The sequence below is a fragment of the Dermacentor albipictus genome, chromosome 1, assembly GCF_038994185.2.
Source record: "Dermacentor albipictus isolate Rhodes 1998 colony chromosome 1, USDA_Dalb.pri_finalv2, whole genome shotgun sequence".
NCBI lineage: Eukaryota > Metazoa > Arthropoda > Arachnida > Ixodida > Ixodidae > Dermacentor > Dermacentor albipictus.
The window spans coordinates 151,687,887-151,707,493 of record NC_091821.1 but is presented as its reverse complement, the minus strand read 5'-3'; the positions used below and the strand labels follow the sequence as shown (position 1 = coordinate 151,707,493).

General features: G+C 46.4%; 1 protein-coding gene across 1 annotated transcript in view; it reads left to right on the top strand.

The window, feature by feature from the left end:
• Window positions 1-14,729, top strand: part of LOC135903023 (synaptogenesis protein syg-2-like) — a 293,419-nt gene extending 278,690 nt beyond the window's left edge. The window contains exons 8-13 of the mRNA XM_070537934.1: window positions 1,826-2,128; window positions 3,097-3,399; window positions 6,483-6,611; window positions 6,706-6,739; window positions 8,508-8,593; window positions 10,200-14,729. Coding sequence (XP_070394035.1) covers window positions 1,826-2,128; window positions 3,097-3,399; window positions 6,483-6,611; window positions 6,706-6,739; window positions 8,508-8,593; window positions 10,200-10,282 — 938 coding nt within the window. The 3' untranslated portion in view covers window positions 10,283-14,729. The remainder of the gene's footprint in view (window positions 1-1,825; window positions 2,129-3,096; window positions 3,400-6,482; window positions 6,612-6,705; window positions 6,740-8,507; window positions 8,594-10,199) is intronic.
• Window positions 14,730-19,607: the final 4,878 nt, after the last annotated feature.

Sequence of the window (19,607 nt, the reverse complement as noted above, 5' to 3'; positions counted from 1 at the left end):
ACAATTTCCTCCTTGGAAACTGCGCTGACCAGCTAAAATCCGCAAGAGCAGCGATGGCTGATCCAGCAGGCACACGGAGTGGCACGAATTATAGGGGCCCTGAACTAAGGACTTCACCACATGAGGAAGATGCCCCATCTTATTATAAATAAAAGTTTCTTCCACCCACTCCTGCTCTTCGGTCAATTATAGTGACTGTTTTAATCTGCCACATTTTTATTACGGCAATATATATATATATATATATATATATATATATATATATATATATATATATATATATATATATATATATATATATATATATATATATATATATATATATATATATATATTGTGGGAATTTATAAGCTATTCTTTGTCATCTGTACACGATCATCGTCATATGGGGTTCATATGGGGTTCTTCTTCATCATCGCTTGTGGGGCTGGCACTCGAGTGTGCTCCGTGCTGCGGGCGCGGTCGGTTCGCCTAATCTTTTGACGCGGAATAAAAGCCGTGATTACTGCTGCGTCACAAGTGGTGGAGGTGCGGGGTAGTCGAGGCCGAGATGGTGGAAGTAGAAGTGCCTGTTGGCTCGTCCTGCGACATGCTGGCGGACAGCTGGCACAATCGGCGACCCGATCGAAGCTCCAGGAGGTTGAGCGGGGAGTCAGAGGACGGGGGACCGAATCTTTTGACGCGGAATAAAAGCCGTGATTACTGCTGCGTCACAATATATATATATATATATATATATATATATATATATATATATATATATATATATATATATATATATATATATATATATATATATATAGAGAGAGAGAGAGAGAGAGAGAGAGAGAGAGAGAGAGAGAGAACAGATAATTTCTTACGATGTGACTGAACGTACAATTTAGGAAAATTTCAATTCCATCTAGCACACAGTACTCTCCTGTATTCGCGCGAAGTTCATCAAGATCATACGTTTAGTTTTCATGCACTGCATGCGCACGCTTGCTTTGCACGTACCTTCTGCGATCGCTTTTCTCCGCACGCTTATGAATGGTTATAGTAGTCTTAGTAGATTCGCTGTAAAAACATTGTCAGCGCACAGGCAGCACGCGAGCGTGTAATCACCAATGACTGTTTGCTCTGGCCCTCCAGGTCGATCAATTTAAATGCCTCTCGCACGTTCAGTATTCAAGTGCCATAGTTGTGCGACCTTAAATTAATGTTGCAATGCTAAATTAAATAAACTGTAGGGTTTTACGTGCCGAAACCACGATCTAATTATCAGGCACGCCGAAGTGGGTGACTCCAGAAATTTGGACCACGTGGGGTTCTCTAACGTGCACCAAAATGTGAACACACGGGTGTTTTTGCATTTCGCCCACATCGAAATGCGGTCGCCGTGGCCGGGATTCGATCCCGCGACCTCGTGTATAGCAGCCCAACACCATAGCCACTAAACATTCACAGCGGGTTTACAATGTTAGTAAAAGGTGGATATGAATAAAGAAAGGAACGACGGTAAATATAATTATATGGACGCCAAAAAAAAGAAGAACCTTCTAAAAGGCTCGTTCGAGCTTCCAGCACGGAAAACGCCGCAGGTTTGATGTCTCCTGCGACGTACTATGACTATTCTACGTATTTCCGCTAGAGTTCTGGCGAGAGCGCCAGAAAGGCAGCTTTTTTTTGTAAGCGCGTTTAATATCGTCTAGCTAGAACAAGATGGCCCAATGAAGGGAATGAACCTGTGTGCCTCGTTATATGTCTAGGAATACCGTAACCTGTGACGTTATTCCGCGATGAGCCGCTGTTGACGCGCGCTTTGTCTCCCTTTCGTTTCCGCCAGATGCCCCCGTATGTGCTTCGAAGCAGCGCAGTGTCCATCGGGCGGCTAAGAACGACGAGGTGCGCATACAGTGCTCGGTACGCGCCGAACCGGCCAACGTGACGTTCCAGTGGTCGCTGAACGCCTCATCGGGGCCGCGCCGCGAGCTGGCCTGGGCGTCCGCCTCTGGCGCCGACGGCCTGGCCAGCAGCCTGCTGCTCTACGCGCCCGAGAACGACTCAGACTACGGCATCATCAGCTGCTGGGCACGCAACGCTGTGGGCCCGGCCCCAGAGCCCTGCCTCTCCGAGATCTTGCCATCTGGTAAGACGCACGCTCCTCGTGACTGCGGTTATTGGTTGCGGCAGTTCTGGGGAGCCGTATTTATCGATCCATCACGTTAAGGAATATCGCAGATGTACTGAATGCTGCATAAGCTAGAAATTCATTATTTAGCCGCTAACGTTTCAGTTTTTATGTGTGTTTTGTGCCATGGCATAAGTTTTGTTTCTGACAATAAACTTTACTTGCCAGTCTGCGCTTGTATCGTGTTTCTTTCGCATCCCTTGTGCTTTAGCGATTTTTTTTTCGTCAGTAGAGAATATCACTTTGACTGCGCATCACCGAGCTAGGGGAGCGGAAGCAAGTGCGTGAAAAGCCATTGCGCACTTCCGATAAGCTTTATTTTCAGTTAGCATAGTTCTGAGCACAGCAGCCTAATACTCTAGCACAATCTCACGCGTGTCGCATAGTTCTCGAGTGCATTGTCAATTTATGGCTGTCGCCCCAATGAAGCGTCGCGAATACCATGTCACGCACTACTATCCTCGAAAGGATTTAAGCGATTTAAGTTTCCTTAGGACTCTCTAGGGTCACTGCTTGGCCTTATTTAATCTCATTGTGCATAGCACAGTCGGTAAGTAACATCAGCAGCAGAAACAGAAAGAAGCTTGGCACTTCTTCTGCGCCGAAAACGAAATTCTAAAAAAAATAATAAATGCTTTCACATGACAGATGAAATTTTCTGCGGTTTTAGGGGCCTACAGTAATGTACTCATCAATAAAGAAAAACACCGTAGTGAATAAACAGTTTAAACAGCGAACCAAACTGAAAAAAAAAGGTAACCCCGAATATGACCACGAAGAATGGCCTCACATTAGTAGCAGTAGTAATTGTAAAGCGCTTTCAGTCGGCAGGTGTGGGATAATAGCGCCAACTTCATCTCGCGCTGTTGTATGTTGCGTGCAATATGGAGCTGCAACATTCGCCGACCGAGCTCGCTGGCGTGCAGGTCCGCCCCATGCCCCGCAGAACTGCAGCGTGGTGCGCCAGGTGGCGGGCTCGCTGCGCGTCGAGTGCACCGCGCCGGCACCGCACCAGCCGGGCGTGCTCTACCAGCTGGAAGTGCGCGAACGGGGACGTCGGCTGGTGGCGAACCTGAGCTCGGTGTCCCCATCCTTCTGGGTGGACGCCCTACCCGTGGGAAGCCAGTGCACCCTACTCGTTTACGCCATCGGGGGCAACGAGCGTTCGGCGCCGCTAAAGCTCAGCGCCACTGTGCTCGCCAACGCGGCCCAGGGATACTCGGAGAGAGGTAAACGGGGGCTGCTGAAGGTTTGCTGCACAAAGGCGTGACGCTCGCTACAGGCGCGACCTTCTGCTCGCTGGCACGGGCGCCAGCGCTACATGAGGTGCTTAGTCACATATGATCACGAATCTCGTCTGCGGACGCCGTCGGTTTTCTGTGTAGAGAGCCAGATAGACATTCTGTCTACCAAACTCGATGAGTTGCACAGCCATCTGCTTTGAGCGCAAAGTTCTGGTATTCTGGCTCTCACGGCCACTCACAATGCGTGCTTTAAAGGCAGTACTCCACATCTCAAAGAAAACAGAAGTGCCTGAAGAAACACAACTGTTATTCGCGCTCGTCCTGACGCGTGCGCCAGCGTTAATCTTTTCCCTTTCTCGTTCCTTATACTCTCTTCAGCAGTCGCTCGCAATTTCTTTCTCTCTATCTCTCTTACGTAACACAAATGTAACGTCTACGTGGCGTCTTATTCAGTTAAGGAATAAAATGAGATAAGGTGCCGAATTTAAAAGCTTTTCGTTGAGTGCATGCTTTCTACCAATGGTTGGCCGCCTTCGCTAATAATATGTCCGACATGACGATCGGCAGGCGTGTGTTCTAGCGTAAGGAATGTTCTAGCGTAAGGAATGGCGTAAGGAACCTAACAGTTCTAGCGTAAGGAATGTTCCCTGTGACTACGGGCCCAGGAATGTATTTCGTAAGATTTTTTCTATTCTGCTTCTATTATGCTATTTATATTTTATTCGTCCCGCGAACCACCCGACTGTAAAAGCGAGTGGAATGCAAAATGAAAAAATAAAATCGTTGCAAAATACGCCCCCGGGGTCTGTGTTCACAAGCGCTTTGTACGCTACAGCTCTTTGTAAGAAGAGGCGTCAGATATTCGTGATAGCGGACAAAGCCGGTAGTGCATACTTTAGGACACACTTTGTTGTACTCAAGAAGTGTATTTGATCCCTTTTAACGTTTAGGAAAAATCTCAGGAACTGTGCTGTACGTCCACAACTGCTTGAGGCTCTACCCTCATGTCAAGCTGTTGATCAAAGGTGCTTCCGACACTGATGAAGGATATGCACTCCTTTAAGAAACGTACGTCTCTGTTTAGCCGTGCCAAATCTTGAGATTCTGTCGTTCAAACTTTTTGCACGAGCTTCCCCCAGCAATCTCCGACGTATTCCTTCTCTTATATTACTTCAGCCATTTATGAAAGAATTATGAAGTTTTACGTGCCAAAACCACTTTCTGTTTATGAGGCACGCCGTATAGTGGAGGAGTCCGGAAATTTTGACCAACTGAGATTCTTTAACGTGCACCTAAATCTAGGTACCACGGGTGTTTCCGCATTTCGCCCCCATCGAAATGCGGCCGCCGTGGCCGGGATTCGATCCCGCGACCACCTCGTGCTCGGCAGCCTAACACCATAGCCACTGAGCAACCACGGCGGGTGACATTCATGAAGTGAACATGGTTCGTTGTTAAGGGAGGATGACAGAGACAAACGCAGACAAAGCATTTATCTTTCTGCGATTAATATTTGTTTCCGTAACTTCAACCGTGACGTATCGTGTGTTAATGTAAAGAAAGCTGCTGCAAAGAAGATGCTGGGCTAAACACTAAGTGGTTTGTTGGCACTGCCAGCTGTTTCTTGCATACGCCTGGACTGAGCAAAGTTTCGCCTTTTCTGGTTAGATTACAAATCGATTACCATTTTCATGGTTGTATACTAAGCGTGCTGCAGAACTAAAGCAAAAATACAAGAAATTGCTCGCTATCTCTGCGTCAATACACTTGATATCTGGCGTAGCGAAATTCACACACGAATTTGGAACGTACTTTGAGTTCCGGAACATATTTGTTGGCTTGATAGCAAATTTAATTTGCTTATTCTGTACACTTGAAAAGGAGAGCGCCCTATGCCCCCTTCTCTACTGTTGCGTACATGCTGACGCATTGCTGAGACAATACCGTTCACTGCGCGCGTGATTTGCATTTTGCACCAGTCGGCGGCGGCCGCCACAAACCGTCCCGAGTCGTCTTTTTCAAGAACCACGTGTCCGCGGCTCGAGATAAGAGCGCTTTGCTGCGTGGGCGAACTCGGGCAGCCGTCGCATGGTGGGCGTGTTTGTCTCGAAGCGCTGCGAGCGCGGAGGGCGGCCCCAACACTGCGACACTTCTTCGAGCTGCGATGCGGGGCAAGCGCTGAGCACTAATTCGGGTGGACATGTTTGCAGAGAAGCACTGCATCATGAAATTTCTCGTGGTGGCCTTGTTTAATCCGAGGAAAGGCTGGAATAACTTGCGCCGCCGTGCCCTTTAGGGCGAACAGATGAAAGCGTTCCTTCTGTACAAAGGCTCCCGTGTTGCTTTGGCTCGAGATTGTGTAAGGTGGAAAAGATTAGCGAAGCGCTTGCACGCAGAATGGTACGTGCCACGACAAGGGAGAATGTTGAGGTCCTTCCAGCATTACGCCGTGAAAGGAACGTGGGCAGTTGTAGCTCGATTCAAAACACTGGTCGCTTTCGCATGCGTGACATCTAATATTAGGAAAATTCTGTTTTGTTCAGAAAAGTTTGCACGCATGCTAACGCGCTAGTTCTTTTTCTCTGTGTCTTTATGTTTGACTGTTGTTTCAGACGCGTAAATAATAGTGCCCTATTCACGGAATGTTTACTTTCGAGCTGCGTTGTATAAGAACGGCTCTGCTTTTTTCTAATTACAAGGCTTTGCAAAGATGGCATATGTATTCGCAAAAAAAAGTTGTAAGCTTTAATGTATGCGCTAAAATGTATTTGCGTAAATGAGACGCTTTCAGGGCTACGAGTTGCAGATTTGGAACCAATTGAGGTGCCTCTCTTGTCCTTTAATCTCCTATCTCCTCTTCTGTATTTTAACACTACGCTCGTTTTCGCCATGTCAGGTTAATAAATTACGTATTACTTTACACCGGCTCTGTTCAACGCAGCTATTGGCTGCGAGGATAGGCATACTCGATTTTTGCCGGTGTAGAAGCACAAAGTGGAATCACCAGTGCTGCAGTGTGGCGTGTAGCGTACTCGTACAATCACCGCATGTCGCGTGTTTCTGCACAGGAAAACGGTGGGCGATCAGCACGAACCTGCTGCTGCTTCTGCTAGTGGCCACTGGTCTGGTGTGTGTTCTACTGCCTTTCATCGTGGTGATTGCACTGAGATACCGGAGGAAGCCGGCTGAGCCCAGAGGTACGGGTGGAGACTGTTTCTTCGCTTTAGGTGTTGATTGTTCCCCGCGCTGGCTTTTTTTTTCACGTATGCTAATTGAGGCTTCTTTTTTCAGCAGCGGAGGAGAAGCCTGTTACGCAAGAGAAGCAGTAAGCTTTTATTTAATTTTGCCTTTAATTAATATTTGTTTGCCTTGACAGCTGCGTGCTGACAACTGGTTGAGCGCGAACGCTCATGTATCTTGACGCTCCATGTACACTTTATTGCATATTGCCACGAACCTTTGCGAAATTAACTGGGAATAAATTACGTGGCATATTCAACACAGATATGACGTGGGATACATACGGAAAATGCGGAAATGGTTTAAATATATTCATGCCACCAGGTTTTGAAGAAATTGACATTATTTGGCATAGGCCTTTGTGTCGTCACATATGAGTCAAAGCAGCCATGAATTGCGTTTCCAATACCCCGAAATGACACCGAAAGTTAGGACCAAGCGTCAGATATGGCAATTCACTACATGATGTCGCATCTTTATCTCCGTGCTTACGAAAAAAAAAAAAAAACAGTCGTTTAATCATACGCAACACATCAGGAGAAGATTTCTTTGTCTACGTATGCCTGAATATGTTCCTTTCGGCACCTAGAAGTGTAATTTAAAAAAATAAAATCGTTTTTCACTTATTCGCATGCCAGTCAGTAACAAGAACCAACTTGAAAAGTGATTATGTCCCTCAGCTGTTTTTAGCATAAAGTTTCCCAAAATAATTACTAGAAGCAACTCTGGTGCTTCACATCGTTCAGCCACCATGGGAAATAGGGTCACTTGATGGAATTGGCTCAATTTCATGCTTGTGACTTGAGGTGTGCTTGTGGCTTCAGTTATTATGCTTTATCTGCTTTCGTTGGTCTAAATGTCAAAGCAATGTATGCTTTCTTTTAAAATGTAGAAGGCAATAAGACTCTGTGAACACACATAATTGGTGCTAATTTCAATGGCTACGCTTGTTCATGCGTACATGGCGTAATAGTTACAAGATCCGGTTTCTTTGCTAGAGGTCCTGTGTTCAAACTTTGTCGTCGGGCAATTATAATAATGTTTATGTAATTATTTATAACGTAGTTGTCTTTTTTTAAATGATCAGTCACGAAGCTGTCGGAAGCCAGAAGGACGACGTTTAGCAAATTCCCATGCTGGCTGAACCGCCCCGCTTGCAGCTCCCTTAGACACTAGCGCTACAGATCCCTCTCGTCACTATTGTATGAAACTCTACGGTTTTCAGGTCTCGAGAGCTTCAGCGCATAGGTAGGTGGATAGCGATTGACGGTGTATTCGGGAGTCCCACAGTAGAATTTGTCTTGTGGATGGACCACCTAAAAGAAACAGCGGACGTAGCCTGCATCGACTGGAGCAGATGGTCGGGTTTGGTGGTGTCGTTGCCGCATTGGTCTCCTTAATGAAGCGAGCGAGGGCCGCACGGTATTTAGAATGGAGCGTTTGATCGGGGAATTCCACAAAGTAGATTTGCCTTGCTGCAAGAGAAGTAAAGACCGTAACTAGAACCTTCATCATCGACTTTTGTTCATTGTAACGTGAGAGACATTCACATATGCATATCTTGTCCACCTAGCCCAGTAATTATTTGCATGAGCAACACAGTCTGTACAGCTCCCTTTGCAAAACTCTTTAAAGGTTAACATTCTCAGTAAGTGTGTGGTCGTACTCTTAAGGCTCTAAATAAGATTCGGTCAAATAGTTAGAAGACACTGTTCAAATGTCGCGCCATTATTCAATTTGTCAATATCTGGCGAGAATGCTTGTTACTGTCATTCGTTTCTCCTGATAAAATTTCACATTTCTGTTTTTCTAAATGGTCAATGTCCTTGTTTCTTTGCCTTCCTGTACTCTAGCCACTGGATCCAGCTTTCACAGGGAGTGGAGCTTAGAAGTGAGCCTGGTATATTTCCCGAAGAAGCCTTTGTAACGGCGATGACGTGTGAGTACAACTGGAACTTTTCGTTAAACGAAGCAGATTACATCGATGTTTGTGCTACGTTAGAGGAATAATGGGTTAATAAAACTTCCGAGATATAACCTTATCATATTCGTGTAAACACGTTTAAGCTTAAGATTTTTTTAAAGGATTCAACACATCTGTGGTTCTCTTGTTTGGTCACAAGACCTTTCCGTTTTATCGATCGACGGTGGTAGACCCACAGAAACTATACATACACACAGGTGCTTGCATACACGCACTGGGACTCCATGTTCAAGTATAGCGATGCGCGAATATTCAACATTTCGAATACGAATGGAACAGTCTTGGCCGTTAGATTTTAATTTAATTCCTGAATTGACCATTCGTAACCGTGTACTACTAGCTTCCGTAACATTAGCTTCCCTATCAGGCGTAACAGAGCCTCTTGGAGACGCGAAGGAAAGAGACCGATGCAAGCGAGCACTGTCCCGAACGACTATGCTGCAGGAGAGCCGTGGTTGTTGCGTAGAGGCGCCAGGTCCCGGACGAACGCACGGGGCGGATACCTTATGCTCAATAATTAGTTATTCATTAAGAATGCCTCTGTTTCAGCATTTTAGCCAGCCTATGTGCGAATTTGTAGCCTCGCTTTAGGCAAGGCAATTTATTATTTGGCTATTCTCACCATGTTTTCATCCTTTTTATTTATTTATTTAGTACATACTGCAGACCACATTGTGGTCCTTGCAGGACGGGCAGACAATTAGTACAAGGCATATACAAGATACGTCCGTATACATTCATAAAATATATAGACTTTACAACGATATATTGCTCACAGAAACACTTAATGAAAATATCAAAACACAATACCTAAATCAATCCATGGTGCAAACAGAACAATGTAAAAAAAAAAAGCAAGGGAATTGCACATCAAACGCAAGGGAGAGTCGAGGATTTGCCTTGCTCATTCCACAGCAAGGAGAACACATTATATGTAAAAACAAAAAAGACAATAAAAACTTACAAAAACACAGTCACATGCTGTAAGGGGCGGGCAGTGAATTCCATTCAGAAATAGTCCGGGGAAAGAAGGAGAACTTATAGCTGTCTGTTCTAGCATAGATGGGTACAGTGTGTGGCATCTTAATATTACGCGTATTTCCTACAACGAACGCAGCATCTTGCGAGCACCTGGTGACACGCTGCTCCTTTGATTCATTACTATCATTGTCATGGTGCACCACGTACGTGAAAGCAGCTCTTTCTCATTACAAGCTACTCAGTTGAGCGGCCATCCATATGCGAACGGCATTTCATACAGGCATCATATAATGTGAATAAACCAGATTTTCTTTTTCAAATTTTTTTGGGCCTAGAGCACCCCGTGCAGGCTCTTTACACTTCGGTTTGTTTAGAAATGAGAAAATATTCAATATTGGTTTCAATACTCGGAGCTCGTTCTTGTCGAATATTTCTCATCGATTCGAATCAGAAAGTGCACTGTTCCAACCGTTGTCCGAGCAATAATTTCACTGCAAAACCAAGGATATATGACCCTGCGCTTCTCCACTGATTGAATTTTTCTCGCGTTCTTTCTCCATTCCCTTTTTTTTTTTCGCAGCCTTTAAAAGGGGAAGCCTCGCGGAAAGCTCAAGTCCCAGAGCGGACGGCCGCGCATTGTGCCCCGCGCGGGACGTCTGCTAGGGTTCGGCGCGGCCGCCAAAGAAGAAGAACCAAGAGTGGCGCTTGCTCAACAAAGTACTGCTGCGCCAACGCGGTCCAAGTCCTCGCGGCAGGGCGGCGCTGGAGTGTGCTCGCCGTCCCAGCGAGGCGCCTACGCCGGCCAAGACTCGGCACCGTTCTGAGTGGGCGCACTGCGTGACACACGAGGTCTCGTCTGCGTGCACGCGAAACGCTCACCTCTGTGCACACCGAGCTTTTTTCTCCAGCGGCCACGAGCCACTTACTTTACACACACGCAGACACACACACACCTTCCCACTTGTGATTGCACCGAGTGAGCTGCTGCCCCAAATACTCCGACAGCCATTCATCACTGAAACGTTTGCCGGCGTTCAATACAGACATTATGTAAATAGTGTAAATATCTTGGACGCGGAATCAAAAGACACACTGCCTCGCCATGAGGAGCGACCGAGCGCTTCATTAGTGAAGTGAAAGAAGATGAAAGAAGTACTAGGGTGCGGCAAAGTGAGCGGACATTACAGCTATGCCAGCTGGATGGCGCGACACGGCCATCGGAAATAGTCCTCAATCCCTCTCTCCCCAAATCCTTCTTTTAACGATTAATCGTTATTGTCATCACTGTAGCTCTCGTATTCTGTTTAATCATTGCAGTAAAACGTGAGCATGATCCGCGCAGATAGGGGTGTTAGCAGGCAGGTCGAGGCTGGAGCTTCGTTTGAGCCGAATGAGCAGTTAGAAAAGGCTTTCGCCAGACATTTGGGAAAGCAGTGCAGTGGCCAATCGCGCACAGGTAAATCGTGCCAGGGGTAAACCGCGTTTTGGACGCAAATGCGTGTGACACACTCGCAGCTACCCTACATGGGGACAAAGGAGCGTTCTCGGCGCATCATCACCGCATCATCACCGCAATGCATCGCCGTAATCGTCCAAAAGCGCCCACCTAGAAATTACCTCGATAGACCCGCGACTATGGCTCGTGGTCGTCTCACTCGAGCACGCACTTTCGCTGGCAAACTGAAGTTAATGTTTTCTGCAAGTGTGGGAGTTTTTCATTTCTTTCGTGCCTGTGTTATTTGGCGGACAGTGTGCAGAGTGAGCTGTGGATACTGAACGCTGGTGGCAGAAGTCACGTACTAGGGAAAGTTTGCCTATGTTGTAGCGTATTTTTGTTATCTCAGGTTTTCGTCGTTATCCTATGCGAATGCATAAAAAGATCCTATAAGGTTTGTATAACTATGTAGATGTTGCTGCAACTAATGACGTAGCAGTTTTTAATTGCTCAGCCAGCATCATTTGGCCGAAAGTGCTTGCAGGGTGATCATCTGGTTGCCGCGCTGTCCAAACCTCTGCCCATGTGATTTACGAAAGCTGCTTGCCTGGGTGCAGTAAGGTTTCGCAGACTCGTTCCGTTTTTTTTTTTGTATATTAGTAACTGGTTCTTTCAATGTCGTTGCGATGACTGGGAAAAAAAATGAGACTTACACTCACTAGAGTTGCACAAGCGACCGATTCCGTAGTGTGAGGCGCAAAGTCCGCCACCGCATGCCACTGCAGTGGCGGGCATTCTGTCAATGCACTCAGAGACTATGCGACGTGCAAATAACGCGAATACAACCTGCGCCATTTATTTCGTAGCATTCAATTCTGCGTTAGTCAATCAGCGGGCACTGGAGGTGATACGGCGCTGTCAGTTTCAGTTTATTATCCATTCAACAAGCAATTATTATGTACAGATAGTGCGCAGACGAGGCTCTACTTGTGTGTGACTAATCTTGCCCCTGCAAGAAGCTACAGCACAGCAGCCAGCCTACTCGTTCCTACGAATTGACTTCACCTTTTTTAATGTGATAGTAAATATATGGACACCCCAAACAAATTTGCGTCGTCGTCGTCCACGTCGTGATGTCCCGTAAGGATGGTGGCTTGATGCACGCTGTATTACCTCGCACCTAATGGTGTAGGTCACGTGATCAAGCGCACTAGGGGAGGAGAGCTTGCCGCTTCTTCTCTAGTCCTGCCGTGGCTGCGCATGGATGTCCCCGCGGCTGAGCGCTTAGGCAGGCATAGGCAGCCCGTGCACCTTATAATAGAGGCAATCTGCGGCGAGTGCAAAGATTAATGGTGCACCGAGATGGCTGGTGGCTTTATGCACTCTGTCTTCGCGCTCCCGTAGTGTTCCAGGTCGCGTAATCTCAAGTTTAGGAGACGCATCGAAGTGAGCGGCACAGCGAAGCTTATCTCCCCGCTGCCACCCCTCTTCATTACGACGGCGTTCTGGCGCTGAATGCTCGCGGTCATCGAATGAGATCTCATCATGTTTGCCTGCGCGTGCTTGGCACCATGCTTGGTAATTTAATTAGCAAGGGAATGCTTACTGCAATTTACACGACCAACTAAAGTACGAACCTTACTTACTGTTTATATCTAATACGCTGCTATCGCTATCAGTGCTTTTGGGCGAAACTACGACATTTCTACCTTATCACTGATTTATGGCTCCTATAGCAGATTTTGGGGCCCGTGTCCAAATTTGTATTTTTGCCATTGGGTGGGTACTGAAAGCGATCTATCCACATTAGGACATGCATTTTCGGCATGCAATATCTGAGTATCAGATTTGCGAGCAGAGCTGTTTTATTAAATGGCGATAGTCAAGACGGAGAGGCATTGTTTGAGAGGTTGCAGTGGGGGTTTAGCGTTTGCAGACCACCGTCTATGATCCGTTTCTTCATGACGAACAGCGATTCTGGACGGAGTAGAACGGGTGCTGGAGAGTCGCATTTGTTTAGACCAGCTGACGTACGGATTTCGACTGTCGCCTTTATACCGGGTTATCTGCTAAACCTAGCGGATTTTGTGTGTGTTTTGTTGCGAAAATTTTCTCTCAGCTTACATTTTGCGTCCTAAGGAAATGGTTGCCTGAATATTTTCAGTGCCTAAGCGTATTCTTAATGCTGTTTAAGCAGATACTTTGAACGAAAAATAGAAAACAAACGAAAAAAAGAAAACAAACAAAAGAAGGACAGAAACATTGAGAGAGAGAGAGAGAAACTAGCTGGTACGATGCCTGATTTTGATAATATGAAAGTTACAATTAGAAGGGCAGCCATATACAGCTCTTCTAGGAAAGTTTATTTTGGCGGAGCATGGATAATTTTGGGTAAATTAGTTAGCGACCACTTTGGCGTCGACGCAGTCGAATACCAGAGCGTATATGTCTGCACTTCTGTGTGTGCAGCAGCATCTTCGGTGGTGATATTTTAATAATGGATACTCGTACCAAACAACACCTTCTTTATGTTTCTTTTAGTAATCTTTGAAAATTTTATTAGGGGATTTATAGAGCATTCGCAAAACATGCCAGGCAGATTCAAGCGGGTGTTGAGTACATGCTTAGCGGAATATTCGGATGAATGGCAGCACTGCTAAAGACGGCGCCGTGGATAGAGAGTATATAGAGTTAAAAAAAAGAATTATGACCTCGTCCTTACTTGCTTTGTCCTGCCACTTTGCTTTCCTTGCGCCAGTGAGTGCGAGGCTCCATCCCCACGATGAAACTTTGGTCTAGCTGAGTGTTGCCCCGATTCGTCTGTTTGGTCGCGCCGCCACGGCATGGAATGGGCCGCAAATGCGCATCGGTGATGGTTAATGCGCCACTTCGAAGTGTTCGCCGGCTGTACTGATCGTTATTTTGCCGAATATTGAGCTTAAAGCTTGAAACTGATATGGTATCGACTGTCTCTCATACGTGTTCTTTGTTAATCGCTACAAATCAGTATTAGCCTACTTGACTTTACCGTGTGATTTTTCCCTGACCGCCCACGGAACGAACGTTTAACTGCAGCGGCACTTCACACCACCTACTTCCGTCGCCCATCACCCTCCCTGCCGTTCAACCACTGTCGCTCTATTTGTGTCACCAATCTTTCCCAGGCAACAACCATACAACAGGGCTCTTTCCAACCAGTCGCATCTTTCTGTTTTTGCTCTGCGGCTGAGTTGAAATTTCTTGAGCATGTTTTGAGGCTCGCGTTCGTGTTTGCCTATTTGCTGTTGTGCTAACTGTTGTGAGCAGGCAATGTGTGTTGAGCGCGAGGGGAGACGGAAACTGTAAAGCACAGTATATGTCGTTCAGGGTCTTAACACCGCATTTGTTTATTCCCTTGTTAGGGAAACCGCACGCGTGCTGCTCTGCGTTGCCGAAATTACGTGTTTGTCACCGGTTTTCTGGATTATTCGTCGCTTTAGGGCGGTCAAGAAATATCGCAGCTTCACTTGCCGCAAAAAAAAAGAGAAGAAGATCCAGCCTGGTTTACTGTTCCTCCTGCCACTTTTCCTTGGTTATTATTTTTTTATACGTGAGAAACACTCAGACTCCGTCCTTGCATGAAATCTCCTTTGTCCTATGTAAAATGTGAACAAAGAAACGAGAAACTCGACCGTTTATCCAAACACTCATGTTCTTATCTTATTACAGCGGCAGCGTGGAAGCAGCAAGAGTTGGTTGTTTATTTTCTTAATAAATGGTTTGACAAAAACAAAAGGCCCATTGTGTTTATTACTACAAATGAATAGCCGCAAATAAAACGTCTACACAGTCGAACCTCGATGAATCAAGCTCGAGCCAAAGTCGAAAAAGGGAACGAAAAAAAGAAAGAAAGAGATTGTCTAATAAGAAGAAAAGCAAAATATGTTTATCCTTCGCCAAAATTCTGTATATCCCAACTGTGAGGTTTTGGAGTAATCCAGCTGTGCAGGGATAATTAGTATTCAAATGAGTAAAAAGAGCTTCAGAAAAATATTAGCAAATATTCTGGTTCTCATTTTTTTCACATAATCAGCTCCGACGCGCCTCCCAGTATACTATGTAGAGACAAGTGGCACGTAAGTAGGACTCATAACAGGAGTAATCAATACTACTTTAATAGTTGCCGATTAGACAAGAAATGACAGCCCGCTGGCTGAGGTTTGCTATTACATATAAACCGCCCAGTAGTCTTAAACAGAACATCATAGTTTTCATGATAAGCTTTAAATGGCCTGCCATTCTTAATTGGGTGGTGTACGGGAGCCCACATCTCATGATGCCGATTAGAGAGTTTTAGAATAGGGGCCGCAAAAGTTGGGGGCCCCAAAGCGCTTTGCGGGTGTTAGCGTTGGGGCACGCAGTAATGATGAATATGGTGTTGCGTTAGAGGAGAGTGATCTTGGGCTTGCCGCGCCACTATGGTGCCAAAGATAAACTATTATAAATACTTAAATGAAATGTACCATTTTTTTATAAGAGTGATTTCGACATTCGTGTTTTCGCGTTTAGTTACAATTTAGAGGTTATTAGCAGCAAGCAAGTAGTTGTGCTTAGTTTTGAGTAACCAACTTTACGTGCCTTCACCAGTGAAGTTAAGCCGTGTTAGGCCTACGAGCCATGAAATTGATAATCGAATTCGGGATCAGCCGCGTCTAAATAAATCAATCTTCATAACACACGCTAGTCGAGAGAAAGCGATAACCACAGTCACTTCTCTTAGCTTGCGAACTTCACACGTTACCTTGAATCGAGCCCAGTTTGGTGCTAGGTTAGAGCCGTCGCTTCGATGGCTGCCGCCATGTTTGTTAACGCAAAGCTTTTGGGAAGATTTTGGGGCTCCCGCTAAATCAGTTAAATGGCATGCCCGCCGCAAAACCCAAACGCAGTTTGAGCAGTGGCTTCGACGCTATTTCTTTGGAAACGTTTGGGGCCCCAAATAAATAGCGTCGACTGGGACCATTATTCTAAAACTCTCTATTGTAATGATTACGAGACAACTGTGATGGCAATGGCCAGCCAGCTGCGCTATTACGTAGAATATATCTGAATATCGGAGTCGAAGCAGCACGAAAGGACGGGACGAGCTAGAAGACAGACGACAAGGCGCTCACCTGCAACAAACATTTATTGCGTGCTGCGCACAAGAGACAAACGCGTGCACAGGGAGAATAGATGGCGAAGGAAATCTGGGCAGCGTCATTGCATCTGATTTCATACCAAATGCCACAATCCACCCGCGCACGTGGACAACCATCCCGAATTCTACTTCTTAAGCAAAAAGATTAATAGAAGGTGTGCTCACACACGCTCCGCCTTTTCGCTACCATAGCTTTCGCGTGTTTTCTGGTTTACACACTTTCTTAGAATGTTTGTGTCACTCAGATCTGGAGAGCCTCTACATACTTTGCAGTACAGTTAGTGGTTGCTGCCTGCTCCAATTTTTAAAGAATAAAATTTTTAAAGCAGCCTGTTAATGCCGTGACCGGTTTGCCCTATGTAGGCCCTCACCTTTGAAGCATGGAGACTGAACCGGCTGCTGGAAGACTTCCTTCTACCAGCCTGGCGCAAGTGTGAGTCTTCCAGGGCATGACTACCGCCCCTTTGCGTTGGGGCAGAAGGCAGCTGAGCATGTGACCGAGTTTCTTCGGCAAAAGTTACTGAGGGAACTATTTAAGGAGGCGCGCCGCACGTATTCGCAAGAGTCCATCACTGCAACTCGAAATACTGTCGTTCCGTTAGAGGCGCTTGAAGTACTCAAGCAAGGACCAAGGTATCTCGTCCGTGAGAAACTTCACTATTATGAATTGTTCAGACTAGCAAGGACAGCAGCTTTCGAAAGCTGGTGGACCAGTGTATCCTGGAAAAAGTGAACCACTTGCGGTCGACGCAAAATATCGCTAACCGCCGCACCAAGACTGTAAAAGCTGCTGAGGCACTCGAGCCAACGGGCCAAAGCACGTGAAGTCCGAAAAGGAGGAAAAATTTGTGGCCCTGTGAAGGGAGACCTACCTGGAAATTCGGAAAAGGGTATACAGGATAGCTTCCGCGTTACCCAGAAAGCGTCACTCACCGCGAACAAAAAAGAAGCTGCGAGGTTTTGCGAAGAGGCAGAATTGTCTAGTCTGACTTCCAAGAAGAAGAACAGCCAAGGTTTGGCATTGACGATGATATTTACAGCTAAGATGTACAAAGAAGACTGCCCCTCCTTGAAATTATCTCCGGAATGGCAGCTAGCAACGTACTTTCGGGGAGTACCTGCAGGAGTTTTTTCGGGATCCTTCAACTTCCTGCCCGCATCTTCCTGTGAACTTCTGTTTACTCGGATCTTTGAGTTAGATGATTCTTTTCTCATGAAAAGTCTTGACTTTTCTAAAAGACGCGAACTCTTAAAGCTTGAGAGGGTTCTCCTAGACATAAAGGTCTATACCATACTGGCTCCCCCACAATGACCTCCCAGAGACCGTTCCACAGACACCAAGTTCCAAAAGACACCAATTCCTCACAGACACCAAGTTCCAAAATGCCTGCAGTGTAAGCGTTGGCACCTTGCTGGGCATGGTGCCGTTCTACCTCCATTCCCCTCTCTTCGCCTTCAGAGACCGGCTGTACCAGCAGAAAAATGGTGTGTGCGTCGGGTCAAGCCTCGCGCCTTTGGACGATTTCCTGGTACCCTTGTCAACGGGGAGCCCTGTCAACGGGGAGACACCTGTCAACGGGGAGCCCCTCTTCCTGGAACTTGCGTTATGGTTTGAGCAGCCGCGCACTTGTGGGAGCTACACCCCGTGGTCAGAGAAAAGTCTGCTGGCATTTTTGTCAGCCTATTAGAAGGTCGTTAAGAGAAGCAAAGCGATCGTAGCCATTCGAAATTCCCTGGTCCTTTCGTGCCCACATCAGGTGCATTGCAGCTTCGACTCACATGTCGAGAGATCGCTAGATTTCTCGAGCCACTCCTTGGCAGCCTCACGGAAGCTTTTCTGAGAGATAACAAGAGGAAGCGCATCAGTGAAGTGGAGTGAAGTTGTAAAGACGCCCATAATCGTGCTTACATAAGTGCACAACGTGTTCCAAAGGATAAAGAGAAAGGCGGACCGCGCCGGTCAGCGCGTGGCTTTATCCGCGTCAAATAAGTGGGGCACAATGTGCCGACTCGTAAGTTCAGACTAGCCTGGTGTATTAAGGAGCACCCGACAAATTACGCCGCCTGCACCGCAGAACCTTTCTGTGACATCCCGCTGCTATGCGGCTGATTCTACGAATTAGACAGACGGGCCGCTACGTTAACGACAAATTGCGGAAACGCATGAAGTCTTTAAAAACTGGAGCAGGCGGGAACCTCGCTCTGCACTTTAAAGAATGCGGATGGCTCTCTAGATCTGAGTGATACAACCATTCTAAGAAAGTATTCAAATCAGTGGACATGCGAAATCTATGAAGCACACAAGATCCAAAAAGAAGACCCATCTGCTTGAGCACGCCTTCAATTATTCTTTTTGACAAAGAGGTAAAATGTGTAGTTAGCCGTCCATTTGCGCGGCTGGGCTGTTTCATTTGTTATGAAGTCACATGTAATGAAGTTGTCGAGTCTCTCTTCCGATTCTTTCTGAGGATTTATATTCCGTGTGCAGCACGTGCAGCACGCAATAAACGTTAGTTGCAGGCCAGCGCTTTCTCTTTTGTGTTCTTGCTTGTCCCCTTCTTTCACGCTGCTTAGACTTCGATATGCACCAACAAGCCCGCGTTACCGCTCTAGTTTGTGAACACAATCTGAGATGTGTGCAATTATGAGAAACTTGCGGCTCAATCCGGATTAACTCTATGTGAGAATTATTGCTGTTTTACAATTCTGTCACAGGTATAAAGGAAGCCTGTGCGATGGCAACTCGTTTTGTTATAAAACGCGGCAGCAATGGCATTAAAACGCACTTGCTACAAGGTCACCAATGCCCCAACACGCCGGCACCACGTGTGTCTCTTTACGAACATGCAATTACTTCATATTGAATATTGCGGCGTACACTCGCTGGAATAGTTCTAGCAGAATCCATAAGCCTCATTTGGCCTAAGTTCTCGTCTGACAACTGATGCTCGCTGGAGCACCTGTATAAGGCGCGTAGTAGGAGTGACACGGTACACGCGCCTTACACAACTTATTAAACAGCTTTATTTTACAGCGATATCTGCATTGCCCCATGCGTTGCCGTGTATCTGCGGCGCCCTCTGCTGGTGTAATGTCGTCGTCCTCAGCAGGCGAACAGCTGGAGAAAGCTTCGATTTATAAGAAAAACTATGGCTCAGGCATTTAAGAGAACTTACGTGTGGGAATGTGAAAGCATCATACCGTTTGTAGACCTCCGAACGCTATGAAGGCGCTCATGTTATACACTCATGGCATGACGCCACCGCCTCTCCATTGGCTACGCCGTCACGTGCCCAATGACGCACCACCAGGCCACACCATTAGTCAGAGAGATGCTGCGAGTTGACATGTGCAATGACGCACGCACTAGGAATACC